The 25653-nt window shown below is 35.8% G+C and overlaps 1 protein-coding gene across 1 annotated transcript in view; it reads right to left on the minus strand.

The window, feature by feature from the left end:
* Positions 1 to 25653, minus strand: part of RAVER2 (ribonucleoprotein, PTB binding 2) — a 110425-nt gene that overhangs the window by 45861 nt on the left and 38911 nt on the right. The window contains exons 4-6 of the mRNA XM_023586140.3: positions 19084 to 19553; positions 16169 to 16360; positions 2349 to 2475 (exon numbers count right to left, since the gene is read on the minus strand). Coding sequence (XP_023441908.2) covers positions 2349 to 2475; positions 16169 to 16360; positions 19084 to 19553 — 789 coding nt within the window. The remainder of the gene's footprint in view (positions 1 to 2348; positions 2476 to 16168; positions 16361 to 19083; positions 19554 to 25653) is intronic.

Below are 25653 nucleotides of genomic sequence, written 5' to 3' on the forward strand. Positions count from 1 at the left end.
AGAAATATAATGATCATAGGAAGAAAATACCACTGCATTTTGGCCTGATCAAAACCCATTTACAGATATATTCATGTCTGTGAGCACTGTATGTGAGGACAAGACAAAAAAATCTAGTACATCTGAAAGAGAACAACTCATGGAGGGATTTGCAGAGCATGTCATGTTACAGAAAGTCAATTATGTAACTGTAGTTTCCAAAGTAGATAAGAGGTAGAAAAAGTGAGATGTAGAAAGAAAATATTAGAACTGTTATTTATATTTTTCATCTTAAAAAATGAAAATATTAAACTTTACCATTCCATAATATATGAATTGACAATGATACATGTATATGATTGATATATAATTGACATATACATGCCTCTTGAAAAATATTTTTCTGTTAAGATTACTGATAGGATTGCACAGTCAAAAAAGAAAAAAAAAATTGGAGACCACTGATGTGGGAATAGAAGAAGGGAAAAACCAAAGGTGGTTGTTTTCAAATATTTGAAGTCATTCCTTACAGAAAATGGCTTTATTCTGTGTTTCTTCAGAGGCAGGACTAGAAGTAGCTAGAAGTTACAGGGATTTCTGCCTAATATAAAGAACTTTCAAGCCAGGATGCCTTGGGAAATAATAAGCTACTTCTGCTTAGAGCATTCAAGACAAAGATGAAGTCTATATACTGTTAAAATAATAGAAGAGATATCTGATTATATAATAGGCCAGGCAAATAAATTCTTAAACAGGCTTTTTACATACAATTAATTGATGATTATATGAAGTACTTAAAATGAGTATATTTAAAATATACACTCTAAACATTTACTTTAAACCTTGGCACTGAAGGATTTCACTGAAATGCTTAAATATGATTTTTATATATGTACAACTGTACACTTCAGAAGGCAATTTCTTTAGAAAAAAGAATACTTTTTTCTAGGTATGTGGATGTTTCATGTATATTAACACTATAAGGATTTGCACAATTCTTAGAAAATAATGCTTTTGTCATTTTTTTATCAAGTGAAACAATTTTAGAAACAATTTTACAAAGTCAAATTATTTTAGAATAGGAATTAAAACAACAATGATACCACTACACACCTATTAGAATGGCTAAAAACAAAAACAAAAACAGCTGGCAAATACCAAATACAAGAATGTGGAACAACAGCAACTCGTCTATTGCCAGGGGGAATGCAAAATGGTTTGCCAGCTTGGCAGACAGTTTGGCAGTCTCTTACAAAACTTACCATAGGATCCAGAAATCATGTTCCTAGGTATTTACCTAAATGAGTTGAGAATTTATGTCCCCACAAAAACCTGCACATGAATGTTTATAACAGCTGTATTCATAATTGCCAAAAGCTAGAAGCAACCAAGGTGTTCTTGAATAGGTAAATGGTTACACAAACTGTGGTACATCCACAGAATGTATTATCATTCAGTGATAAGAAGAAATGAGCTATGAAGCCACAAAAAGACAAGGAGGAACCTAAATGCATATTGTTAAGTGAAAGAAGCCAGTCTGGAAAGGGTACCTGCTACATGATCCCAACTATATGGCATTCTGGAAAAGACAAAACTATAGAGACAGCGAAATATCAGTGATTGCCAGGATGTCGTGGGGAGAGAGGAGGACAGATGAATATGTGGAGAACAGAGCATTTTTAGGACAATGAAACCATTCTGCATGATACTGGTAATGGTGGAAACAGGACAGTATACATTTGTCAATACCCATAGGAGTGAACAATGCAAAAAGGCAAACCTTAATATAAACCGTGGACTTAAGTTACTAATAATGTATCAACATTGATTAACTGTAAATGCACCACATTAACATAAGATGATAATAATAGAGAAAACTGGGTGGGGGTAGAGAGAGGTATGTGGGAACTCTCTGTACTACATGCTGTTTTTCTATAAAACAAAAGCTGTTCTAAAAATACATAAAAATAAAGGGCAGAGAAAATAGACCTTTAGCCTGTTTCAACAAAATAATTCTGCAGAAAAATACTACATAGAAAAATACTGTATCTTTTGTTGATGTAGGCCATAACAATGCAGTATGTTAATTATTACCTGGTCTATAAATTCCTCTCAACTGGGAGCTAAACTGAAGGTTTAATATTTAGTATCTATTATTGTTATGTTAGCAAAAAATAGGAAACACATAGTAGGTAGTGCCTACCAAAAATAGTCAAAACGTAATATCACCTCAGATTATGGATTAAGATTCATTTGACATGCCATAGAATAATTAAATATCTTTAAACGAATTTAAATGTGTTTTAAGTAAAGCAGTAAAATTAATTAAAATCCAACATTCTATATTTAATTTAAATATAAATGCTTACCTGGTTTAACAGCTCGTCCACATAACTGAGGTTGTAGAAGAACTTGTAACATGGCAGGGTTGTTTAAACTTTTCATAATTTGTACTGGATTTGGCTCTGGAAGTAGGCCTTTTTGATTATTGTGCATCTTTAGTGAATATAAAAATATAAAGTAATAGAACAAAGATACATTAAAAATATATAATTTTCTATGCTTTCTACCAGATAGTCTCATTAATCTAATAAGACCTATTGTTATAATAAGTGCAATTTGCTTTATATGATTCATTTGTTGTATACTTTCCACCACAATTATCAATTTTAATATGTTAGATGCTCTACCATACAGTATATCCTGGAATTCTCATAGAATGTCTCAATTAAATATAAACTGACTTTAAGAAGACTGACAATTTAATAAGATAAATCTTTTCATAAAGTAACAAATACAGAAAATAACAAGGGAATCTGAATTTATAAACAGACATAACTTATTGACACAATGTGAATACTCTGATACAACAGAAAAACCTTATTATAATGGTGATCTAAAATTTTGTAATGTGGGCTACAGACAAAAGTTTTCTTGTAGCGAAGGTCTTTATCTCATTAACTTAATCCTCTAAAATGAGACTAAGATGAATTGCCTTACATTCACTGTACGTAATTGGGTTGCTTTCTACAAAAGTGGAATTGTTTTCAGTTAAAAGAACCAGCATGACAGATGAGAATATTAGTCTAACACTATAAAAGGAAACTATTTACCTCGAGTCATGAGCAAATGGAGAACATAGGAACATTACTTGAGTCCTCTCTCCATCCAGATACCATGAATTGAGAGGGAGAGGTTGATGGATCTAAGAAATGGACACAAAATCTTCAAGAAACCCCCAGAAAAGTAGAGGTGGTTGGACACAATGTGGAGGTGGAGGTCAACATCAGCAAAGAGCACAAAAGGGCCTGGACCTACTGGACCAAGAAGGGTACAGATTGGGGAAGGGCTTTTAGTTGTGTTATGTCCCTCCTCCACATTGTGGGAAAATAGCAGCATCTAGCTATTGCCAGTCATAGAATCAATGAATTTACAGCAGAGTGGCTCAAGCTCTGAGTCGGTGGGAAACAGATAACACTAGGCACAGTCAGACCAGTGGTCACTGAAAATTTCCTTCTCACCACCCCAACTCTCCCTATTCCTCCCATATATACCGTGCAGGCCAGAAGTGCTACAATCTTGGACAAGAGTAGACTTGTGGAGATGAAAAGCTGTCTAAGGTGGGAGGCGCCCAGGTTAGGCTGGGAACAAAAATAGTAGCCCTCACTTACTATATATCTGACATTGTTCTAAGCCCTTTACCTGGAGGAGGTTCCTTAATCCTCAAAAACAACTCTACAGAGTAGGTATTACTATCCCTATTCTATAGTTGAAGAAATTGAAGAAACTCATAAAGCATTATGTTCAACCTCTATTCTATGTGTTATGAGATAGGTTAAATAGTAAAATATATGTGAATGAAAAAATAGTGAACTGAAAAATCATGGTACAGAATATTCTCAGAAGACATTGGGAAAGGATAAAGAAATGGAAAAGGCAAAGAAACACAAGAAAACAATAAGGGGATGAAGAGGATAGAAGTAAAAGTGTCACTGCCCATAAAAAGGAGTCCCTATAGAAGAAAAAAGAAGGGAATCTGAAGAAATAATGACGAAGAATTTCCGATTACTGGAGAAAAATTTAAGACCAGGGTATGAAAGGGTTCAAAGTGTTCCAAATATGATACATAAAGAAAAAAAACCACACCTACTCACGGTTTGGGGTATGAAATTTAAGAACATCAAAGCTAAAGGAAAAATCACTAAAAGGCTTCCATTAAAAAAGCAGATATCTCCAAAGGAATAGGATGCAGGTTAAAATCAATCTTCTAACTAAAAAGTATCAACACTGGATTCAAGAAGAAAATGAATTAGTAATTTCAAAGCACTGCAAGAAAAGAACTTTCAACATACGATTTTATATTCAGCTAAACAATTATTAATATATGAGAAGGAAATAAAAATATTTTCAGCCACATAAGTCTCCAAAAGTTTTTACCAAGCAAGATTCTTGTCCAAGAAAATAAATAAATGTAAGATGATATTACATGATATGAGGATATTAAGGTATGCAATAACATAATTTTAATTTTGTATAAAAAAGCCAGGGCTGTAAAAAAAAATTTAAAGCAATCCTAAAATAAATATGTAGACACCAAAATGGTGTTAGATGGAGTAGGAAGGAAAAGGAGGATGGAGGTGAGAATGAGCTAAGTGGGAAGACCAAGATACTGATAAACTTAAGGGTGTTAATTGGTTAGGGACAATCACCAGTTGGATAAAAATAAAATGTATCATTCTCAAACCCAAAGAAGATAATTCTTATTTATCTAATAGCAGACAGGAAATTGAAATAAAGGGGAAAACATATAATTAATAGAAAATGTGAAATAAGATGGCAAAATGATCCTAATAGTATCCAAATCAACACATAAGTAAATGGTCTAAAAGTAGTAATAAAAGACCAGGACCTTAAATACACATACTTAAATAAAACATATAGAAAAGTTGATAATAAAGGCATGAGAAGGACTGAAAGAAAACCTGAGGTGGCAATTCTAATAACAGAAAAAAAATTGAAGGTGAAAAACACATATTGGTAAAATGATCAGTATGATTGTGAATAAATGAGTACCTAATAATATATCCTCAAACATATATAGTAACAACTGAAAGAATTGGGAGAAATAGAAAAATCAACAATTATATATGAAAATATTTAGTACATTTCTCTCAGAAACCAACAGAGCAAGTACACAAAAAATAAGCAAAGATACGAATAATAATAAGCTCAAAACTACTATTCATACATACACATATGGGTACATATAACATTACAACCAGCAAGCAGGAAGTACACATTGTTATCAAGCAGAGATGATACAGTCATAGAAATCAACCCCATGCCAACCACAGAAGAAGCCATAATACCACACACTACCACCAAATCAACATTGGAGACCAGGCTCTCTGACCATAATGCAGTAAAATTGTAAACCTATAACAGAGGAATAGCTTTTTAAATTCCCAAGTGCCTGTAAACTTAAAATTATAAAAATTTGAAACATTTATCATCTGAAATTTATGATATAGTACCACAGTAGTTAGAAGGAAACAACTTTAAATAAACATCAGAGAACAAGCTAAACATTCATATCAGTAAAGATGGGACAAAAGAATGAATCTGAAGAAGAAAGAAATGAGGAAATTATAAAGATAAGGCCAGAAATAAGTAAAAAAGAAAAATACAGAAAAAAAATGAATAAAACTATGTTTCTTTGGAAAGACTAGATTAATTGCAAGACTGATCAAGGATTTAAAAAAAGCAAATAAACAAAATAAAGAATTAGAGGAAACTAGAGTTGAAATAAATTTAAAAATAATAAAACCAATCCTAGACAAAATGGATAAAATATGTCACAGAGAGAAAAATAAAACTTAAATATCTCAATATTTACTGAAGAAATTGAAATGCTAATCATAAATTTCCATTTGGAAGAGACTTAGGCCTTCATGGTTTAAGATGAGATCTCTTAAATTTTCAAAGAATAGACAATTCCTTTTTTATTCAAGTTGCCACTTCAAATAGAAAAACAGAGAACAGTGGGAAGGGGTTACTGAAATAATTGTATAAGGTCAGTGTACTCTTGATTCCAAAATTAAATAAGGAGGATACAAAAATGTAAATACCTTTCACTTATGAGCACAGTTGTACATATAGCAAATAAAATATTATCTAATCAAATCAAATAATACATTGGGGAAAAATTACATCATAATCAATTAGGGTTTACAATACAAGGATGGAATAACATTAGAGAATTTATCAATTTAATTCACCATATTAATGAATTTTAGTAGAAATCACATTAGCATCTCAATAGTTGTAGAAATACTCATAAAGTTCAGTAGCTCTTTATGATTTTGTTTTAAACCCAGAAAATTTGATAAAGGATATGAACCCAAAAGCTATAAAAAACATCATATGTAATACGTAGTTACTTTTTAAGATGGAGGAAAATTTTAAGATTTTCCACATCACTGCTATTATTCAATGTAATATTAAAGTACTAGTCATCGCAAGGTTTAAAAGACAAACAGATGAGAGGCAATAAAGTTTGGGAAAAAATAAAAAATGTCATCATTGCCATGTGATATGAAAACTTAACAAGAGCAGCTAAGAAAAATCAATAGCAATTCTCTACATCAGCAGTAACAAACTGGAAAACATAATAAAGAATAATAAGACACCACTCACAACAGCAACAGAAACTTACAGGTATCTAGAAATCAACCAAGGAAAGAAGGCATGAGGTCTTTATAAAGAAAAGGTTTAGCTCTTTTAAAAACTATAAAAGAGGGAAGCGGCTGTGGCTCAATCAGTTGGGCTCCCGTCTACCATATGGGAGACCCTGGGTTTATGTCCCGGGGCCTCCTTGTGAGGGCAGGCTCACCTGCACACTGAGCAGAGCCACCCAGCCCGCAAGCGCCGTGGAGCGCCACCCGGCCCACAAGTGCCACAGAGAGGCGACTCAGCAAGGTGACACAATGAAAAAGGGAGACAAGCAAAAACACAGAAGAGCACGCAGCAAATGGACACAGAGAGCAGACAGCAAGCAAGCCATAAAGGGGGAGAGGAAATAAAATAAACACAGACACAGAAGAATGCACAGAAATGGACAGAGAGAGGAGACAGCACACAAAAAGTCACAGGGGCGAGGGGGATAAAAAAAAAAGTATAAAAGAAGGCTTGATGAAATATACCATGTTTATAGATGACAACCTTGTAAAGAAAACAATTTGGACCCAATTTAAATCTATAGATTCCATACAATCCTGATAAATTTCCAGCAGGCTATTTTTTGAGGACCTCAATAAAGTTATTTTAAAATTCATATTAGAAAGAAATATTCACAAATAGCTGAGTTAATTTTGAAGAGAAGCATGTGGAGTTTTGCTTTTCCAAAAGGCATGCAGTGTACACACTTCTGTTGTTCAAAACAAAACAAAACAAAAATAATAGTATGATGTTTGAAACAGAAATACTCAAATTGACTAAGACAAAAGTACCTAGGATGGTACCTAGTACAGAATAGGCACTCAAAAATATATATGTAAATAAAAGAATGATTTAGACTTACTTGAGGGGAAAAAGAATTGGTCTGGTAGACAAGCAGATTGACGGCAATTTAGAAGGAGAAAGAGATATTGCAAAATCATATTGATTTGTTCTGTGAAGTAATTTGGCAGAAGATGAAGTTGATTAGCAAAGCACAGAGTCCTACTACATTATACAGAGAAGTTTAAGATATTAGCTGGTAGGCAATGGAGAGCCATTAAAAAAAAATCTAAGTAGGGGAGAGAGATGAACAAAGTTGTATTTTTAAAGGGTCATTCTGGCAAAAATGGAAAAAACAGATTGGAAAGAGCCCACACTAGAAAAGACAGTGGGACCACTGAGGAGGATATTGCAACAGTTCAGGCAAAACAAAATAAAGGTCTGAATTAAAGTGGAAGAAAGTAAAGGAAGAGATGGACACAAAAATACCTAGAAGGTAAAACCATTTGGACTTGGTTTTGAACACAAAAGGTAAAGAATAAGAAGACATAAATGTCTCTCAGTTATCTGGCTTGGTGTTAATGTAGATGATGTCATTTCTTAAGACTGGTAATTACAGAGGAGAAGCATGTTTGAATAGGAAGATGATAAATTTGGTTTTGGATTTGCTGACTTTGGAGGTACAGAACTCTAGCAGGCAGCTGGGTCTTGAGCTCAAGAGCAAGGTATGAACATCCTTAGAAGAATGACAGTAAATGAGACTGAAATGATTCCTCAGCCTCACCAGACAACGGCAGTTGCTTTCATCAAGCACAAATTAGACTGTTGTGCACACCTGTGGCTCCATCCCTACCTCCAGCCAGGGCAGAAGGTGGGGATGTCAGTGCTTTGGCAGCCTCTCCAGGCAACGGCAGTAGCCTTCAGCCAGCACAGCTTAGACTATTACCTACGCCTATTGCTCCATCCCAGCCCATGACAGGGAAGGAATGTGGGAGGTGTTTCCTCAGCCTTTCCGGGCAACTACAGTTGCTTTTGGTCCACAAGAGCAGATTGTTGCACACACCTGTGGCTCCATCCCCACCGCTGGCAGGGCAGAAGGGGCATACTGCTTCCCCAGCATCTCCAGGCAACTGCAGTTGCTTTAGGCCCACACAACTAAGCTTACTGCCCACACCTGTGGCTCCATCCCCACCCCAGGTAAGGGAAGAAGTGAAGTGGAGCTTCTTCAGTTTCTGGGGCAATGTGGGCAACTTCTGCATCCATGTCTTATAGTACACCAAGCACATTCCCAGCTCCTACTCTACCCCCAGCAAGGGAGAAAGGGCAAGAAACAGATGAATAAAAGTGAAAAAAAATTCAGATTGGATAAATACAAGCTATTAAAAAGTTCCAAAATAACTTAAAACAAGTATTTAAGAGGGACAGTAGCACAAAGCCAATCAAATATAATGCCCTACGCTAAAAACAGAAACTGAACCTAGAATAAAAACAGTAAGAAAATCAAATGCTGAGCCACCAACAAAAAAATTACAAGCTATACTAGGAAGCAGGAAGATATGGCCCAATCAAAGGAACAAACTAATGAACTTCCAGATATCATAAAGGAGTTGAGACAACTAATCATAGATACTCAAACAAATCTCCTTAATAAATTTAATGAAATGGCCGAAGAGATTAAGAAGACGCTGGGTGAGCACAAAGAATAATTTGAAAGCATACACAGAAAGAGAGCAGATCTTATAGGAATGAAAGGCACAATAAATAGAATTTAAAATACACTGGAAACATATAACAGCAGATTTGAAGAGGCAGAAGAAAGGATCAGTTAGCTTAAAGACAGGGTCCCTGAAGGTGAACATATGAAAGAAAAGATAAAGAAAAGAAGGGAAAAAATTGAACAGGGACTCAGGGAAATAAATGATGGCAAGAGTCATGCAAACATACATGTCATGGGTATCCCAGAAGGAGGAGAGAAGGGAAAATGAGCAGAAGTTATAATCAAGGAAATAATGGTAGAAAAATAATGGTAGAAAAATAAAAAATCTCTTTTGAAGGACATATATATCTGTGTCCAAGAAGCACAATGTATTCCAATCCAAATAAATCCGAGGAGACCTACTCCAAGACACATATTAATCAGAATGGCAAATGCTAAAAATAAAATAATCCTGAGAGCAGCAAGAGAAAAGCTATTCATCACATTCATGGGGTGCCCAATAAGTTTAAGTGCTTATTACTCATCAGAAACCAGGGAAGCAGAAGGCAGTGGTATGATATATTTACAATACTGAAAGAGAAGAACTGCCAATCAAGAGTCTTATACCCAGTAAAACTGTCTTTCAAAAAATGAAAGCGAGTTTAGAATATTCATAGATAAACAGAAACTGAGAGAGCTTATCACCAAGAGACCAACCTTCCAGGAAATACTAAGGGAGTGCTACGGCCTGAAAAGAAAAGACAGGAGAAAGAGGCTTGGAAAAGAGTCTAGAAATGAAGATTTATCAGTAAAAGTAACTAAAGTATAAAAAGAATGTTGAAAATAAGATATAAAATATAAAACCCAAAGGTCAAAATGGGTGAAATAAGATCTGCCTTTACAGTAATAATATTGAATGCTATTGGATTAAACTCCCCAGTCAAAAGACACAGACTGGTGGAATGGATAAGAAAATATGAGCCATCTCTATGCTGTTTACACGAGACTCACCTTAGACCCAAGGACACAAATAGATCAAAAGTGAAAGGCTGGAAAAAAATATTCCACACATGCAGTAACAATAAAAACAACAAAAAAACTGGAGTAGCTATACTTATAACAGATAAAATAGACTTTAAAAATAAAGCTGTTATTAAGACAAGGAAGGAGATCATATATTAATAAAAGGGACGATCCAACAGAATAAAGCAAAGCTGGTATTAAGACAAGGAAGGACATCATATGTTAATAAAAGGGGCAATCCAACAGAGATAATAATCTTAAACATATATGCCTCTAACCAGGATACCCCATAATACACGAGGCACTGGCAAAAGAGAAGGGAGATATAGACTTCTCTACAATAATAGTTGGAGACATCAATACACCATTCTCAGAATTGGATAGAACACTTGGGAAAGGAATCAGTAAGGAAACAGAGAAATTGAATCATATGATAAAGATATATTTAGAACACTGCACCACAAAACAGCAGTATACACATTCTTCTCAATTTGCTGGGTCAAAAAACAGATCTCAATAAATTTTAAAAGATCAAAATTACAAAAAGCACTTTCTCTGAGTGCTATAAGGAAAGAAGCTGGAAATAAACAATAGGAAAAAAAAGGGGAAATTCAAAAATATATGGTGATTAAACAACATACTTTAAAGTAATTAGTGGGTCAAAGAAGAAATTGCCAGAGAACTCAGTAAATATCTTGAGACATAGGAAAATGAGAACACAACACATCAAAACCTATGGGATATAGCAAAGACAGTGCTGAGGGGGAAATTTATAGCCCTCAATGCTTACATTAAAAAAGAAGAAAGCACTAAAATCAATGACCTAACTAAACAGCTGGAGAAACTAGAAAAAGAACAGCAAATTCTCCCCAAAGAAAGCAGGAGGAACAAAATTAAAAGATCAGAGCAGAAATAAAAGAAATTGAGAACAACAACAACAAAAACCCAATAGAATCAACAAAACCAAAAGTTGGTTCTTCAAGATCAACAAAACTGACAAACCCTTTGCTAGACTGATAAAGAAAAAAAGAGAGAAGATGCAAATATAAATATGAGAGGGGTTATATTACTACTGATCCCACAGAAATAAAAAAGATAAGAGGACTCTATGAAAAATTGTATGCCAATGAATCAGACAATGTAGATGAAATGGACAAATTCCTTGAAATACATGAACAACCTACACTGACTAGAAGAAAGAGAAGATCTCAACAAAGCAAATCACAAGTAATGAGACTGAAATAGTCATCAAAAACCTCCCCAAAATGAAAAGTCCAAGACCAGATGGCTTCACAGATGAGTTCTACCAAGCATTCAAAGATTTAATACCAATCTCACTCAAACTTTTCCACAAAATTGGACAGGATGGAGCACTACCAAACTCATTCTATGAAGCCTACATCACCCTACTACCAAAGCCTGATAAAGATATTAAGAAAATTACAGACCAATTTCAAATGAATATAGATTCAATAATCCTCAACAAAAACACTCACTAATCGAATTCAACAACACATTAACAGAATTATTCATCATGGTCAAGTGGATTTCATCCCAGGTATGCAAGGGTGGTTTGACACAAGAATATCAATCAATATAATACATCACATAAATAAAACAAAGTAGAAAAATCACATGATCATCTTGATTGATGCACAAATGGCATTTGACAAAATATAGCAGCATTTCTTGATAGAAACACTCCAAAAGATAGAATTGAAGAAAACTTTCTCAACATGATAAAGGACACATATGAAAAACCCACAGTTAACACTGTATTCAATGGCAAAAGACTGAAAGCTTTCCAATTGAGATTGGGAACAAGACAATGATATCCACTTTCACCACTGTTGTTCAGTATAGTACTAGAGGTTCTAGCTAAAGCAATCAGGCAAGAAAAAGAAATGAAAGACATCTAAACAGGAAAGGAAGAAGTAAAACTTCTGCTATTCGCAGATGATATGATCCTATACCTAGAAAGTTCTGAAAAGTCTAAAAGAAAGCTACTAGAGGGAAGCGGACTTGGCCCAGTGGTTAGGGCATCCATCTACCACGTGGTTCAAACCTGGGGCCTCCTTGACCTGTGTGGAGCTGGCCCATGTGCACTGCTGATGCACTCAAGGAGTGCCGTGCCATGCAGGGGTGTCCCCCGTGTAGGGGAGCCCCATGCGCAAGGACTGCGCCCCGTAAGGAGAGCCGCCCAGTGCGAAAGTGCAGCCTGCCTAACAATGGTGCCGCCCGCATGGAGAGCTGACACAAGATGACGCAACAAAAAGAAACACAGATTCCCCTGCCACTGACAACAACAGAGGCAGACAAAGAAGACACAGCAAATAGACACAGAGAACAGACAACTGGGGTGGGGGGGAGGGGAGAGAAATAAATAAATGAATAAATCTTTTTTTAAAAAAAGAAAGCTACTAGAGCTAATAAATGAGTTCAGCAGAACGTCGGGATACAAGACTAATATACAAAAATGGGCAGTGTTTCAATATACTGGTAATGAACCATCTGAGGAGGAAGCCCCCCCAAAAAAGAAATTCCATTTATAATAGCAACCAAAAGAATCAAATATTTAGGAATAAACTTAACCAAGGACCTAAAGGATCAGTATTCAGAAAACTACAATGCATTGCTGAAATGAATCAAAGATTATTTCAATAAATGAAAAGACATCCCAAGTTCATGGATTGGAAGACTAAATATCATTAAGATATCAATTCTACCTAAACTGATTTACAGATTCAATGCAATCCCAATAAAAACTGCAACAGTCTTTTTTAAAAAAAATATTTGGAAGGGTAAAGGGCCCGGAATAGCCAGAAACATCTTAAAAAGGAAGAATGAAGTTGGATCATTCTCACATCCTGACCTTAAATCGTATTACCCAGTTACAGAGGTAAAAACAGCATGGTACTAACATAAAGATAGACACAGACAAATGGAACTTAATTGAATGTTCAGAAACAGACCCTTACATCTATGGTCCAGTGATTTTTGTCCAGGCTATCAAGCCTACCCAGCTAGGACAGAACAGTCTATTTCAACAAATGATGCTGGGAGAACTGGATGTCCATATCCAACAGAAACAAAGAGGACCCTTATCTTACACTTTATACAAAAATGAACTCAAACTGGCTGAAGGACCTAAATATAAAAGCTAGAACCATAAAATACCTAGAAGAAATTCTTTAAGACCTGATGGGAGGTGGTGGTTTCCTAAACCTTATACCCAAAGCACAAGCAACAAAAGGAAAAAAAAGGATAAATGGGACCTCCTCAAACATAAATACTTTCGGGCTTCAAAGTACTTTGTCAAGAGAGTGAAAAGGCAGTCTACACAATGGGACAAAATATTTGGAAACCATGTATCCAATAAGGATTTCATTTCCTTGCTATATAAAGAGATGATACAACTCAATGATAAAAGGGCAAGCAATCTAAGTAAAAAATGAGTAAAAGACTTAAATAGAGGGAAATGGATGTGGCTCAATCAATTGGGCTCTCGTTTACCATACAGGAGGTCCAGGGTTTGATGCCCAGGGCCTCCTGGTGAGGGCAAGCTGGCCCATGAGTGAGCTGGCCCATACGGAGTGCCAGCCCACACGTGAATGTGGCCTGTGCAGGAGTGCCACCCTACATGGGAATGGTGCCCAGCATTGGAAAGTCACCCTGTGAAGTAGTGCTGGCAGACAGAGAGAGATGGCACAGCAAGATGATGTAACAAGGACAGAGAGGAGAGAAAATAAGAAGACGTAGCAGAGCAGGGAGATGAGGTGGCACAAGACAGTAATCACCTCTCTCCCACTCCAGGAGGTCCAGGGATTGGTTCCTGGAGCCACTTAATGAGAATACAAGCAGACACAGAATGCACAGTAAATGGACACAGAGAGCAGACAATGAGGGGAATGGGGAGGGGGGAGAAATAAATTTTTTTTAAAAAGACTTAGATATTTTTCTAAGGAGGAAATACAAATGGCCAAAAAGCACATGAAAAAATGTACAATATTACTAGCTATTAGAGAAAATGCAAATCAAAAGTACAATGAGGGAAGTGGATTTGGCTTAATGGATAAAGCATCTGCCTACAACATGGGAGGTCCAAGGTTCAAACCCAGGGCCTCCTGACCCATGTGATGAGCTGGCCCATGCACAGTGCTGATGTGTGCAAGGAGTATACCCCATTAGGAGAGCCACCCAGTGAGAAAAAAGTGCAGCCTGCTCAGTGTAGCACCATACACACGTAGAGCTGATGCAGCAAGATGATGCAACAAAGAGACACAGATTGCCAGTGCTGCTGAGAAGAATACAAGCAGAGACAGAAGAACATGCAGCAAATGGACAGAGAGGAGACAACTTGGGGGGGGGGGGGCAGGGAAGAGGAGAGAAATAAATAAATAATAAATTTAAAAAAAAAAAAGTACAATGAGATATCATTTCACACCTAATGAAATGGCCATTATTTAAAAACAGGAAACAATAAGTATGCTGGAGAGGATGTGGAGAAAGAGGAACACTCCTTCACTGTTGGTGGGAATGTAAAATGGTGGAGCCACTGTGGAAGACAGTTTGGCAGTTTCTCAGGATGCTAAACATAGAACTGCCATATGATCTAGCAATCCCTCTACTAGGATTATATTCAGAAGAAAAGAAAACAGGGACACGAAAAATATTTACACATTGATGCTCACAGTGGCATTATTCATAATTGGCAAAAGATGGAAACAACCCAAGTGTCCATCAATTGATGAATGGGTAAATAAAATGTAGTGTATACATACAAGAAGAAATGAAATTGGGACTCGTATGACAATATGAATGAACCTCGAGGGTATTATGCTGAGTGATATAAGCCAGACAAAAAAGGACAAATATTGTAAAGTCTCACTAATATTAACTAAATACAAATAATAAACACATGGAGTTAAAATCTAGGGTATAGGTTACTAGAAGATAGGAAGAGGTACTGATAATTTATGTAGAATTCTCAATTAGCTTGACTGCAAAAGTGTGGAAATGGATAGAGTTGGTGAACAAATTTTAGTGGGTATAACTGACATTGCTAATTTATAAATGGGATTGTGGCTGAAAGGGATAGTCAGGCATATAAATATCAATTGAAAGAAAGCTAGAGCATAATCTGGGGACTGAATAACAGTGAATTCAGTGGTGGATGACGACGGTTGTAAATAATATAAATACAAGAATGTTCTTCTATGAGCTAGAACAAATATACATCACCATTACAAGGTGGTAAGAATATGGTGATACATGGAAAAATACAATTAATGCAACCTATGTGCTATAGTTAACAGCAATATTGTAATATTCTTACATCAGTGTCAAAGGACGCTCTATATCAATACTAAGGGTCAATGATAAAGGGTATGGGAATTTTTCCTTTGGACTAAGGAAAACATTCTAAAATTTACTAAGGCAATGACAGAACAACTCTGCAATGAAACTGAGAGCCACTGAGTGTATACTTTGGATGGACTGTACAAGGCATAGAACAGTATAACACAGTGAACTACAAGGTGGAAGATGGACTATGGTGAAGAGGACAAATATGAGAGCGTTCTCTTATGAACTATAAAAAGTTCATAATACTAATATACGGTGCTAATAATAGGGGGGTTTATGGAAAAAATACAACAAATGCAAACTATGGACCATAGCTAGCAGTAATATTTTGATGATATTCTTTCATAATCTGTAAAAAATTTTCCACAACAATGCAAGGTGTTGGTGGAGGGTGATGTATGGGAATTCTGCATGTTTTGCATGATTGTTTGGAAAGCTCACAACTTTTTAAATAAAAAACATTCACAAATTTATTCACTTTACTAAACAGAATATCTTCAATAGAGTAGAAATAAAAGGATGGTCCAATCATTGAGGAAATAGTTTAGATAGACTGGATATACGAAAAGAGTATTAGGAGTTTTCTCTATCCCTTTTTAAAAAACTTACCACATGTTGAGCTGCTATCAGTGCTGCTAATGTGCTTCGCCCTGGTGCTCCTGGGGCACAGAAGGAAACCTGGACTTTGCTGCCTTTGATGGTCATGCCATCAGCTGCTTGCTGAACCTCTTCAGCGTGCTCTGCAGTGTTATATTCAACCACTGCAAAGCCACCCACGTAACTACCTTCATCCTGTGCAAGCTGATGTAATACATTTTATTAAAAGGGAAATTCCGGTATTTACTTACAAACATCTACTTACAATACATAATTTTCAAATTCAAGAACAAATATGTTACACAACATGAGATCGGTGAAAATAATGTACTCTTTATTTCTCTCTGAAAATAAAACTTTACTAGTTGCTTAGATGCAGTCCTTCCTGAAGACAGGAAGATAAGCAAGAATCCAACAAGTTTCTTTTCAATTCTTTGCTTCTTTATTTTATAAACAAAATCCAAATTATAATTGTCCTTATATGTTATGAAATATATACAACTGACAATTTGTGGGAAAATATAGGGATACAAAATTAAAACTTTCTTTAAAAGAAAATTCACCAGAAACCTGGACAATGAAACATTGCAGACAATTATTGAACGTATATCTATGTAAAGTAAAGTTAGCATTACCAAGAGAAGGATGGTAGGTGGAACCATATTCTACTTTTATTTCAAAGTTTTAGGCAGATTCCAGGAATTTGGTCAAGTATACCAGAGCAAACCTTGTTTAGGAAAATTGTGCCCCAGGTTTATTAAAATATCATATGGAACACACAACTTTTACTTCTGAATCTACCCTAAATAAACTCCTGCCACGCAGAACTTGATTTATTTCCATTCACCCACCTGCAAGAGTGTAAAGGAAGATACTAAAGTCCTGGATCTGCAAAGACTGGCACAAAGAGCAAAAATAAGAACAAAATAAGACACTAAAAAGTTTCTAAAGTTTTGAACATGTCTGAATTATCTTAAATAACATTTACATTGTAAAGTGAGAATTGTGACAAAATTCAGTTTGGTACATCTATGATAAGGCACATTTATAAAACTTCTATTTGAGTTTGCCATCTCATAAGTTAATATTACAATTAAATCGTTTTATTCTTTTCAGTTTCTTTCCTCCTATTTTTGAAGCTTAACTTTCTTCTTCTTTCTTGTATAATTAGACCAAAATCCTATTTTTCATTAACATTCTTCTCTTTACAATTGTCCTCAAATGCCTTTTCCTCCATAAAATTTTTCCAAACACATGAGGGAAAGGGAAAATATCTATCTCTTCCAAACATTTCTCTAACAACCCCATTCCTCTTATAATCTAAACCAGATCTTAAAATCAGAATTTTAAAAGTCATTAGTCCCTTTGGTCTCTTTTGACCACAAGGTAAGAGATTGTGTCTTCAAAATAGTCTAGGCCAATCTACCAAGCAAAGAGCCTGATTCATACAGATCAAAAGATAAGGAGCCATTTGTAAAGTTGCTTTACTAATCTTTTGAGAACTTTAAAAATATTTTGTACTATTCCTGGTTCATTATAACTTTCAAGTCTATATAAATTACACTATCATTTTAAGTTTTTCAAAACACAAAATCATTTTAAGTGCACAGCATCAGTCGTTTCAGAAAAGAAAATTTTAGTTCAATATAAGAGCCATGTAAAGATACAATGATCTGATATTCATCAGTTAATTTTCCATCATTTTGAAGTATTTCATCAGAATCTAAATGATCACTCAAAAATACTGTAAAAAACATATCTGCACTAGGGTAACAACACTAGACTCGGTAACCTCTAAGGTCCCTTCCAACTAGAGAATTCATAATTCAAACATAATTTGCGATAAATAACATCCCTCACATTTGCTTCAAAAGTCTCAACTAAAGCTCCAAAGAATTATGCTTAACCATAAGATATCATGCTATAATTCTTAAGTGTTTAAGAACAGCATATCAATAAACCAGTCAACATTCAATAACTGGGAAAAATTGTTAAAAGATTTGTCCCCAAATATTCTAATTTTATAAAAAATTACATTGCGATTGGAGGGGTAAAGTAAAAAAAGTAAGATGGTAGCATGGATCTTAAAAACAGATACTTAACATATACTCTAACTCCAAAATTCAACAAATACATGATTATAGAAAAAGTGGGAGGGGGGGAAGAAGGAAAGGTGAGAATGAAGGGAAGCATGCAAGGAAAGGAAGTGTTGAAAAAAGGGAAGTGAAGGAGCAAGGGGGAGAAGGAAGAAATGAAAGAATGCAACTCAGAAGGAGATAATCAGTTGTTACTAAAAATCTGTAAGGAATAGAGTTATATACAATATATATTTTTGTCTCTATTAGGATACTTAGTTTTACTATGGTAAAGTCTTTGAAAATTCTCACCGGTGTTGTTAATTTCCAGGATCCTCCCTCAATTTCTCACCTACCATGACCCCATATAAATAAAATAACACACTCCTTTTAAACCTCATAATACTTTTATACCCTCTATTTTACCACTAATCATATAGGATTTGCAATTATTTGCTTATCTGTCAGTCCCTCCTATAAAGCTTTGAGTCATTGAGTATCTTTCTAATGTCTACATTTCTGACGCTTAGTACAGTGTCTGGCACATAACAGTAAATGAAGCTTGAGTGGCCAGAGGGTTCAATGGATGAATAGGTAGATGAATGGATGGAATAAGACGACAGATGAGGGAGTGATGGATTTGCTAAGGCATACTTAACTGTATGACCAAGAGTTTGGCCAACTAACAGAAGGTACTGATTTCAAATTTCCCAAAAGATTAAAGTCTTTGTCATAAAGTAGAATTAGATTATGCACTATAATATTCATAGAAGTAGATATGTTAATACATGTAGAATAGATGCATATGCACATATTTGTAAGTATTTCTAACGATATCTTAAAAATACATACCTGGCAAAACACAGGTTTATGGATACTGGAAAAAAATTGCAATAGCTCCTCTGAATCTCTGTAGTCACTAGGGAGTTTATCTATACAAAGGCACTTGGAATGAATGAGCTCTGAGGCCAATAGATTAACATCCATCCACTGTGCAAAGAGAGCTGATGCTCCCAACTGTTTACCCAACAGCTCCAATCTAGCCTTTGCAGCAAAGTCCTTTTTCATGTATTCCACAAATCCATAGCCCTTGGAATGGCCAGTAACCTCACTATAGACTAAAAAACATCTCTCAATATTTCCATAAGCACGAACAAGTTCTTCAAATTCTTCTAATGTAAAAGAAACAGGCAAGTTGGTAATACACAGCAAAGCATCTGTAGGCTGGAGCTGAACTCTTAAATCTTTTCCTCGAAAAGAATATTGATGAAACATCTGAATTGCATTCTGGGCTTGTTCCCCATTCAGTAAGGTAACAAAAGCTGGAAGATAACAAAATGAATTAAAGTTGTCTAAGCCAGTGTTTTCAAACTTTTCTGACTGTGAAATACAGTCATTTTTTAATCTATGACTCGTTCAGTATATACATACATACACATATTTCTGAAGCAAAAGTATATTGAAAAATACTTACCTCTACCACTTGCAAGGTACTCTGATACTTTCTACCCAATTACACTGTGGTTTTTAATGCTGACACCCCTCTACACTAATTTTCCAACCAGTAATTCAAATAAAAAGTACAGGAATTATTTGAAGAGTACCACTGTAAGATCCTAAAATATTCTTTTTCATTTGAGTAATCTTTTCTAACTTCATACGGATTTGATTTTTCCTCCAACAGCGTGTGATGTAAGATTATGAAACCTTTATAAAAACCCTCACTGAAATGAAAATGTGATTATAAAATCTTTCTTCTCAGGAAATTTTAAAAGACCCTATTTAATAGCGAGGACCTAAAACAAATGAAGATATAGTAAAAAGATACCAAAACCCTAAAAGAGGCCAGTTCTCTTTCCAATTCATTTATATGTTTCCTTGAAATGAGATTAATTATGTTGAAACAACACACATATAATTTGGTATATTTTTTAGATAAATGATGTGGTATGAAAAGAGTCTAGGATTATGATCTTGGATACGTTTTTAACTTTGAATCTTTATAAAACAATAAAAACATCTGTCCTATCTAATGAAGTTGTTTCAGCAAATAATTACTGTACATATGACAATCTGTAAAAGCTAAAACATGATACAAATGTAAGGTCATAAACCAATGAAACATTATGCTCAATATGGTGGCATATCTGGTTCAATTAAAATTTAGCCATATAAATGTATCTGTTTTAAAAAGAAAAATAAAGAACATAAAGATTTCAAGCGATTTTCTAAGAAAAGTTTAAAGCCCCCATTAAAAGAAATGACACAGGCAATCCACAAATCACAAATAAACTGCTCTCTAAAAGTTTCTCCCTTCCTCTATCCTCCTTCACTCTCTTCTTCCTTCCCTCTCTAAGTTTGGAACATGCAGCCGAGTTCTTCCATATGAGTATTTAACTTACCCAAATTCTTTTATAATAACCTGCCAAATACGTATAAAGAAGAGAGAAAGAAAATGAGAGAATGTCTCTTGGTTTCCAGCATCCTTCTTAAAGGTCTTGTGTCATTTGATTCTATTGCCATTTAATTAAGTTTTCTCCAAACAAGCAACAAGACAAACCAAGAACCATTTGTTCATATTGGTTATAGTTCCATACCAGCCCATAAAACTATCAGGTCATATTTCACACTTGAATTCTCATGGCATTTGACATGATTTCCTTGGTATGTTCTTTCCTGCTTCTCCTCACTCCTTCCTCCATTCCCTTTGCTAGGTCTTTCTCCTCTGCTCATATCCATAAGATGGTACTCAAGGTGTCTTCCTAGCAGAGTAGCAATGTAGAACACTTGTGTGGCTGTACCTGACAACCTTGCACAACTGAATCTTCTCTCTTACTCTATGCCCTCTTCACCTGGATAATCACGTCTACTCCCGTTTATTCTGTACAATGTGCCAAGTACTGTATTATGCACAGCAAATAAGTTGGTGAACTAAACATGGAAGATCCTTTTCACCAAAGAATTCTCAATCCAGTAGGGAATGCTAAACATTGAACAGTTACAGATGTGGTGTTATCAAAAGGGAAGACTAACGCACAATGAAAGCAATTAAACAGAGCAAATGGGGGCTAGCAAACTGGGGGCTCACAGGTCTCCTGTACTCTGATAACTCCCAAATCTATGTTTCTAACCTTCAGTTCCATATATACCCACATATCGATACCCCGACAGTCCAAAAGTAACTCAGGATCTTCACTATGTCTACCAAAAAGATCCCAATACGGCTGCTCTGTCTTTATTTCCTACTTCAGTTGGCAGTGCCACACCCACAAATCAGAAATCTGGGAGTTACCATAGATCCTGTCTCCTTCACCTCCCACATTAAAAAATCCTCAAATTCTACTCTCTAAATAGCTCTTGAACCTATCCTCTTCTCTTCATTCCCCCAGCTTTTTCACTTTGTAATCTTTTTTTCCACGATAAAAGGAATCTCTCGAAAAAACATATTTAGTTGTCTCTTTAGTCCTAATCAGCAAACGTTTGCTATTGCCAAGAAAACCAAGTCCCAGCTCTGTTCTCACTTCCTACAAAGCCCATTATGATGTGACTCCAGCCTCATTAACTGTCATTCTTCCTCCCCTCCTCACCAGTGTTCTTTACCCTCCAACAATACTGAATTGTTTGTAGCTTCCTGCAGATATCAAATTGTTTCTGGCATGGAGACCTTACACGTGTATTCCCTGCCTCTGAGATGCCTCTCATACTTCAGCCACCCAAACCATGCAAGTGGCTTTCAAATCCAGTGCACAGATTACTGCATTGCGACCTCTGGCCAGGAGGCCTTCTCTGATCCCTTCCCCTCCCCTCTCCCAGTTAGTTAACAGTCCCTGATTTATCATGCTTCTGCACTTTGAAAATGTTTGGATAGTTGCACATGTCTCACTGGGTGGTAATCTATTTGTTCAGATGCCTGCTACCCTACTAAACTGTGAGTTCCTAAATTACTAATCAAAGAATCATCACCATCTACCAGACCAGTGTGTGGCACACAGTAGGATCTCTGTAAATACTACTGAACAAATAAATAAAGGTATGTATACACAGATTAATATGCTTTTTAAAAAATGGACATTTTATTTCCCTTCCCTTGGGTATTTGGATTTGCTTGACCCAAATAAGATATTTTATAGTGGGGGTGAGATAACATAATGAAGTAAATTTAAAAATTCAAATACAATAGGGAAATGAGGTCACCAATACCCTTCTATAGCTTTTTCCATTTCTTTCCAAACCACAAATTCTTTAATATTCTAATTTTTCATACAATGGCTCCCACGGAAGTGGCAGATGTCACTCTTCAGAGGGAAGACTATGAAGGAATTTGGGATTAATGCTATAACTTTTTTCCTACTGAAATTTAAATACTCCACAACAAGTTTCAATCCTTGCATAAGCATAATTTTATTTATTCTTTTGCCATTGCTTGGTCTACTAGATTAGTGGAATAAATTTAATGCCAAGCACATAAAAACTTTTTAATTCAATGTACACTGTTTTATTTTTTTTAAGATTTATTTATTTTTTAAAAATTTCTCTCCCTTCTCACCCCCCCGCCCCACCATGGTCTACTCTCTGTGTCCATTCACTGTGTGTTCTTCTGTGTCCATTTGCATTCCTGTCAGCGGCACCGGGAATCTGTCTCTTTTTGTTGAGTCATCTTTTTGCATCAGCTCTCTGTGTGTGCAGCACCACTCCTGGGCAGGCTGCACTTCTGTCGTGCGTGGCGGCTCTCCTTGTAGGGCGCACTCTTGTGTGTGGGGCTCCCCTATGCGGGGGATACTCCTGCGTGGCACGGCACTCCTTGCACGTATCGGCACTGCGTGTGGGCCAGCTCATCACATGGGTCAGGAGGCCCTGGGTTTAACCTCTGGGCCTCCCATATGATAGACGGGTCTAGCAGTTTAGCCAAATCTGCTTCCCCGCACTGTTTTAATAGAAATATTTCCTAATAACTACAACAGAAAGCTCAGGGTGCAAGAGTATAGCTTACAACTGTAACCGTATTTTATCAATTTATCAGTCTATTATTAACAATCTCTTTCTACATACACCACCACAGATTCTGAAGTCCAAAGCAATACCATTTAATGTAATTAATAAGATAATTCATTTTAGTGGCTGCTTTAAGGTTTACAGTATGCATTTTCAACTTACTCACTGTTAACTTTCAAGTGATGTTATACTACTTCATGCATAGCATTAAAACTTTATAGCAGAATCCTTCCATTTCTCCCCTCCCAGCTTCGGTGTTACTCTTCTCATACATTTTATTTCTTCATGTGTTATAAACTCTAAATGTGATTATTTTTGCCTTAAACAGCCATTTTCCCCAATATTTGCTTTATAGTTTTATGATTCCCAAATGGGACATTTTCAAAATATGATATTGTTTGAACAGAAGGAAATGGAGCATGCAGTTTTGTTATAAATGATCATTTCCTCTCTTTTTACCCTTTCCTGATAACTCAGCATCTTTTAACGGAGGTAAAATTCATGTAACACAAAAGTAACCATTTTAAAGTGAAAGTGGCATTTAGCATTCATAACGTTGTGCAACTACCTCCTCTATCTAGTTCCAGAACATTTTCATCACTCCAACATAAAACCCTATATCCACACTAAGCCCCTGGCAATCACCAATCTTCTTTCTATTTCTGTGGATTCACCTAGTCTAGCTATTTTATATAAATGGAATCACACAATGCATGACTATTGTGTCTGGCTTCTTTCACTTAGATAATGCCTTTGAGGTTCATTCATGTTGTAGCCACATCAGTACCTCATTCCTTTTTATGGCTGAATACTATTCCACTAGATGCACACACCTACAATTCGCCTATCTATTCATCTGTGGATGAACATTGGGTTTTTGCCACCTTTTAGCTACTGTGAATAGTGCTGCTATGAACATTCATGTGCAAGGATTTACTTGACTACCAGTTTTCAATTCTTTGGATCTATACAAGGAGTGGAGATATCAGGTCATATGGTAATTCTATGTTTAACTTTTCAAGGGATCCCTAACCTGTTTTCTGTCATGGCCAAACCATTCTATGTTCCCACCATCAGTGCACAAGGGTTCCAATTTCTCCATATCCTTGCCAACACTTATTTTCCATTTTCATGATGACAGCCATCCTTCTGTGTGTGAAGTGGTATCTCAATGTGTTTTTCATTTGCATTTCCTTCATGTTTAATGTTATTGAACATTTTTTTGTGTCCTTGTTGGTCATTTACAATTATCTTTTTTTTAAAAGATTTATTTATTTATTTTTCTCCCCCCCACCCCCGCCCCAGTTGTCTGTTCTCTATGTCTATCTGCTACGTGTTCTTCTTTGTCCGCTTCTGTTGTTGTCAGTGGCATGGGAATCTGTGTTTCTTTTTGTTGTGTCATCTTGTGTCAGCTCTCCGTGTGTGTGGTGCCATTCCTGGGCAGGCTGAACTTTCTTCTGTGCTGGGCGGCTCTCCTTATGGGGCACACTCCTTGCGCGTGGTGCTCCCCTACATGGGGGGCACCCCTGCATGGCACGGCACTCCTTCCGCGCATCAGCACTGCGCATGGGCCAGCTCCACACAGGTCAAGGAGGCCCAGGGTTTGAACCGCGGACCTCCCATGTGGTAGACGGATGCCCTATCCACTGGGCCAAGTCCGTTTCCCACAATTATCTTTTAAAATTACTTAAATATTAAGAAAAAGTCTTCACTCCTGTAATTATCTAATGAGGTATTCTTTATTTTTTTTTCTAGATCCAAATTTCCATTTACTATCATTTTCTTCCTGTTTAAAGGCTTCCTTATATATTTCTTGCAGTGTAGGCCTGCTGGTGATGAATTTTTAACTTTTGTATGTATGAAAATGTCTTTATTTTACTCCCATTTTTGAAAGATATTTTCAAGGGGTAAAAAATTCTATGTTGAAATTTCTTTTCTTTCAGTAAAGAAAGAGAAGATGTTGCTCCATAGTCTTTTCACTTGCATTGTTTCTAAGAAATTTGCAATTATTCTTACATTTGCTCCTCTAACGATATCTCTCTTTTTTTGGTTGCTTTTAAGATTTCCTGTTTATCACTAGTTTTAAGCAACATATGATTACAACTTGTAGTTTCCTTCATGCTTCATATGCTTGGGTTGGTTGTATATTGTAGCTCTTGGGTTTATAATTTTCATTAAAAATCTGGGAATTTGATGTTAATTCTTTAAATATTTTTTCTGTACTACACTCCTCCTTCAGGAACTCCAATTACTCCAATATTAGGACTCCTGAAGTTGTTCCACAGTTCATTAATGATCTGTTCCTATTTTTTAGTCTTTTTTCTCTGTTTCATTTAGAGTAGTTTCTACTGCTTTGTCTTCAACTAATCTTTTCTTCTAAAATGTCTACTCTGCTTTTATTTCCATCCACTGCATTTTTCATCTCAGACA

Source organism: Dasypus novemcinctus, chromosome 9, assembly GCF_030445035.2.
Source record: "Dasypus novemcinctus isolate mDasNov1 chromosome 9, mDasNov1.1.hap2, whole genome shotgun sequence".
NCBI classification, from domain to species: domain Eukaryota; kingdom Metazoa; phylum Chordata; class Mammalia; order Cingulata; family Dasypodidae; genus Dasypus; species Dasypus novemcinctus.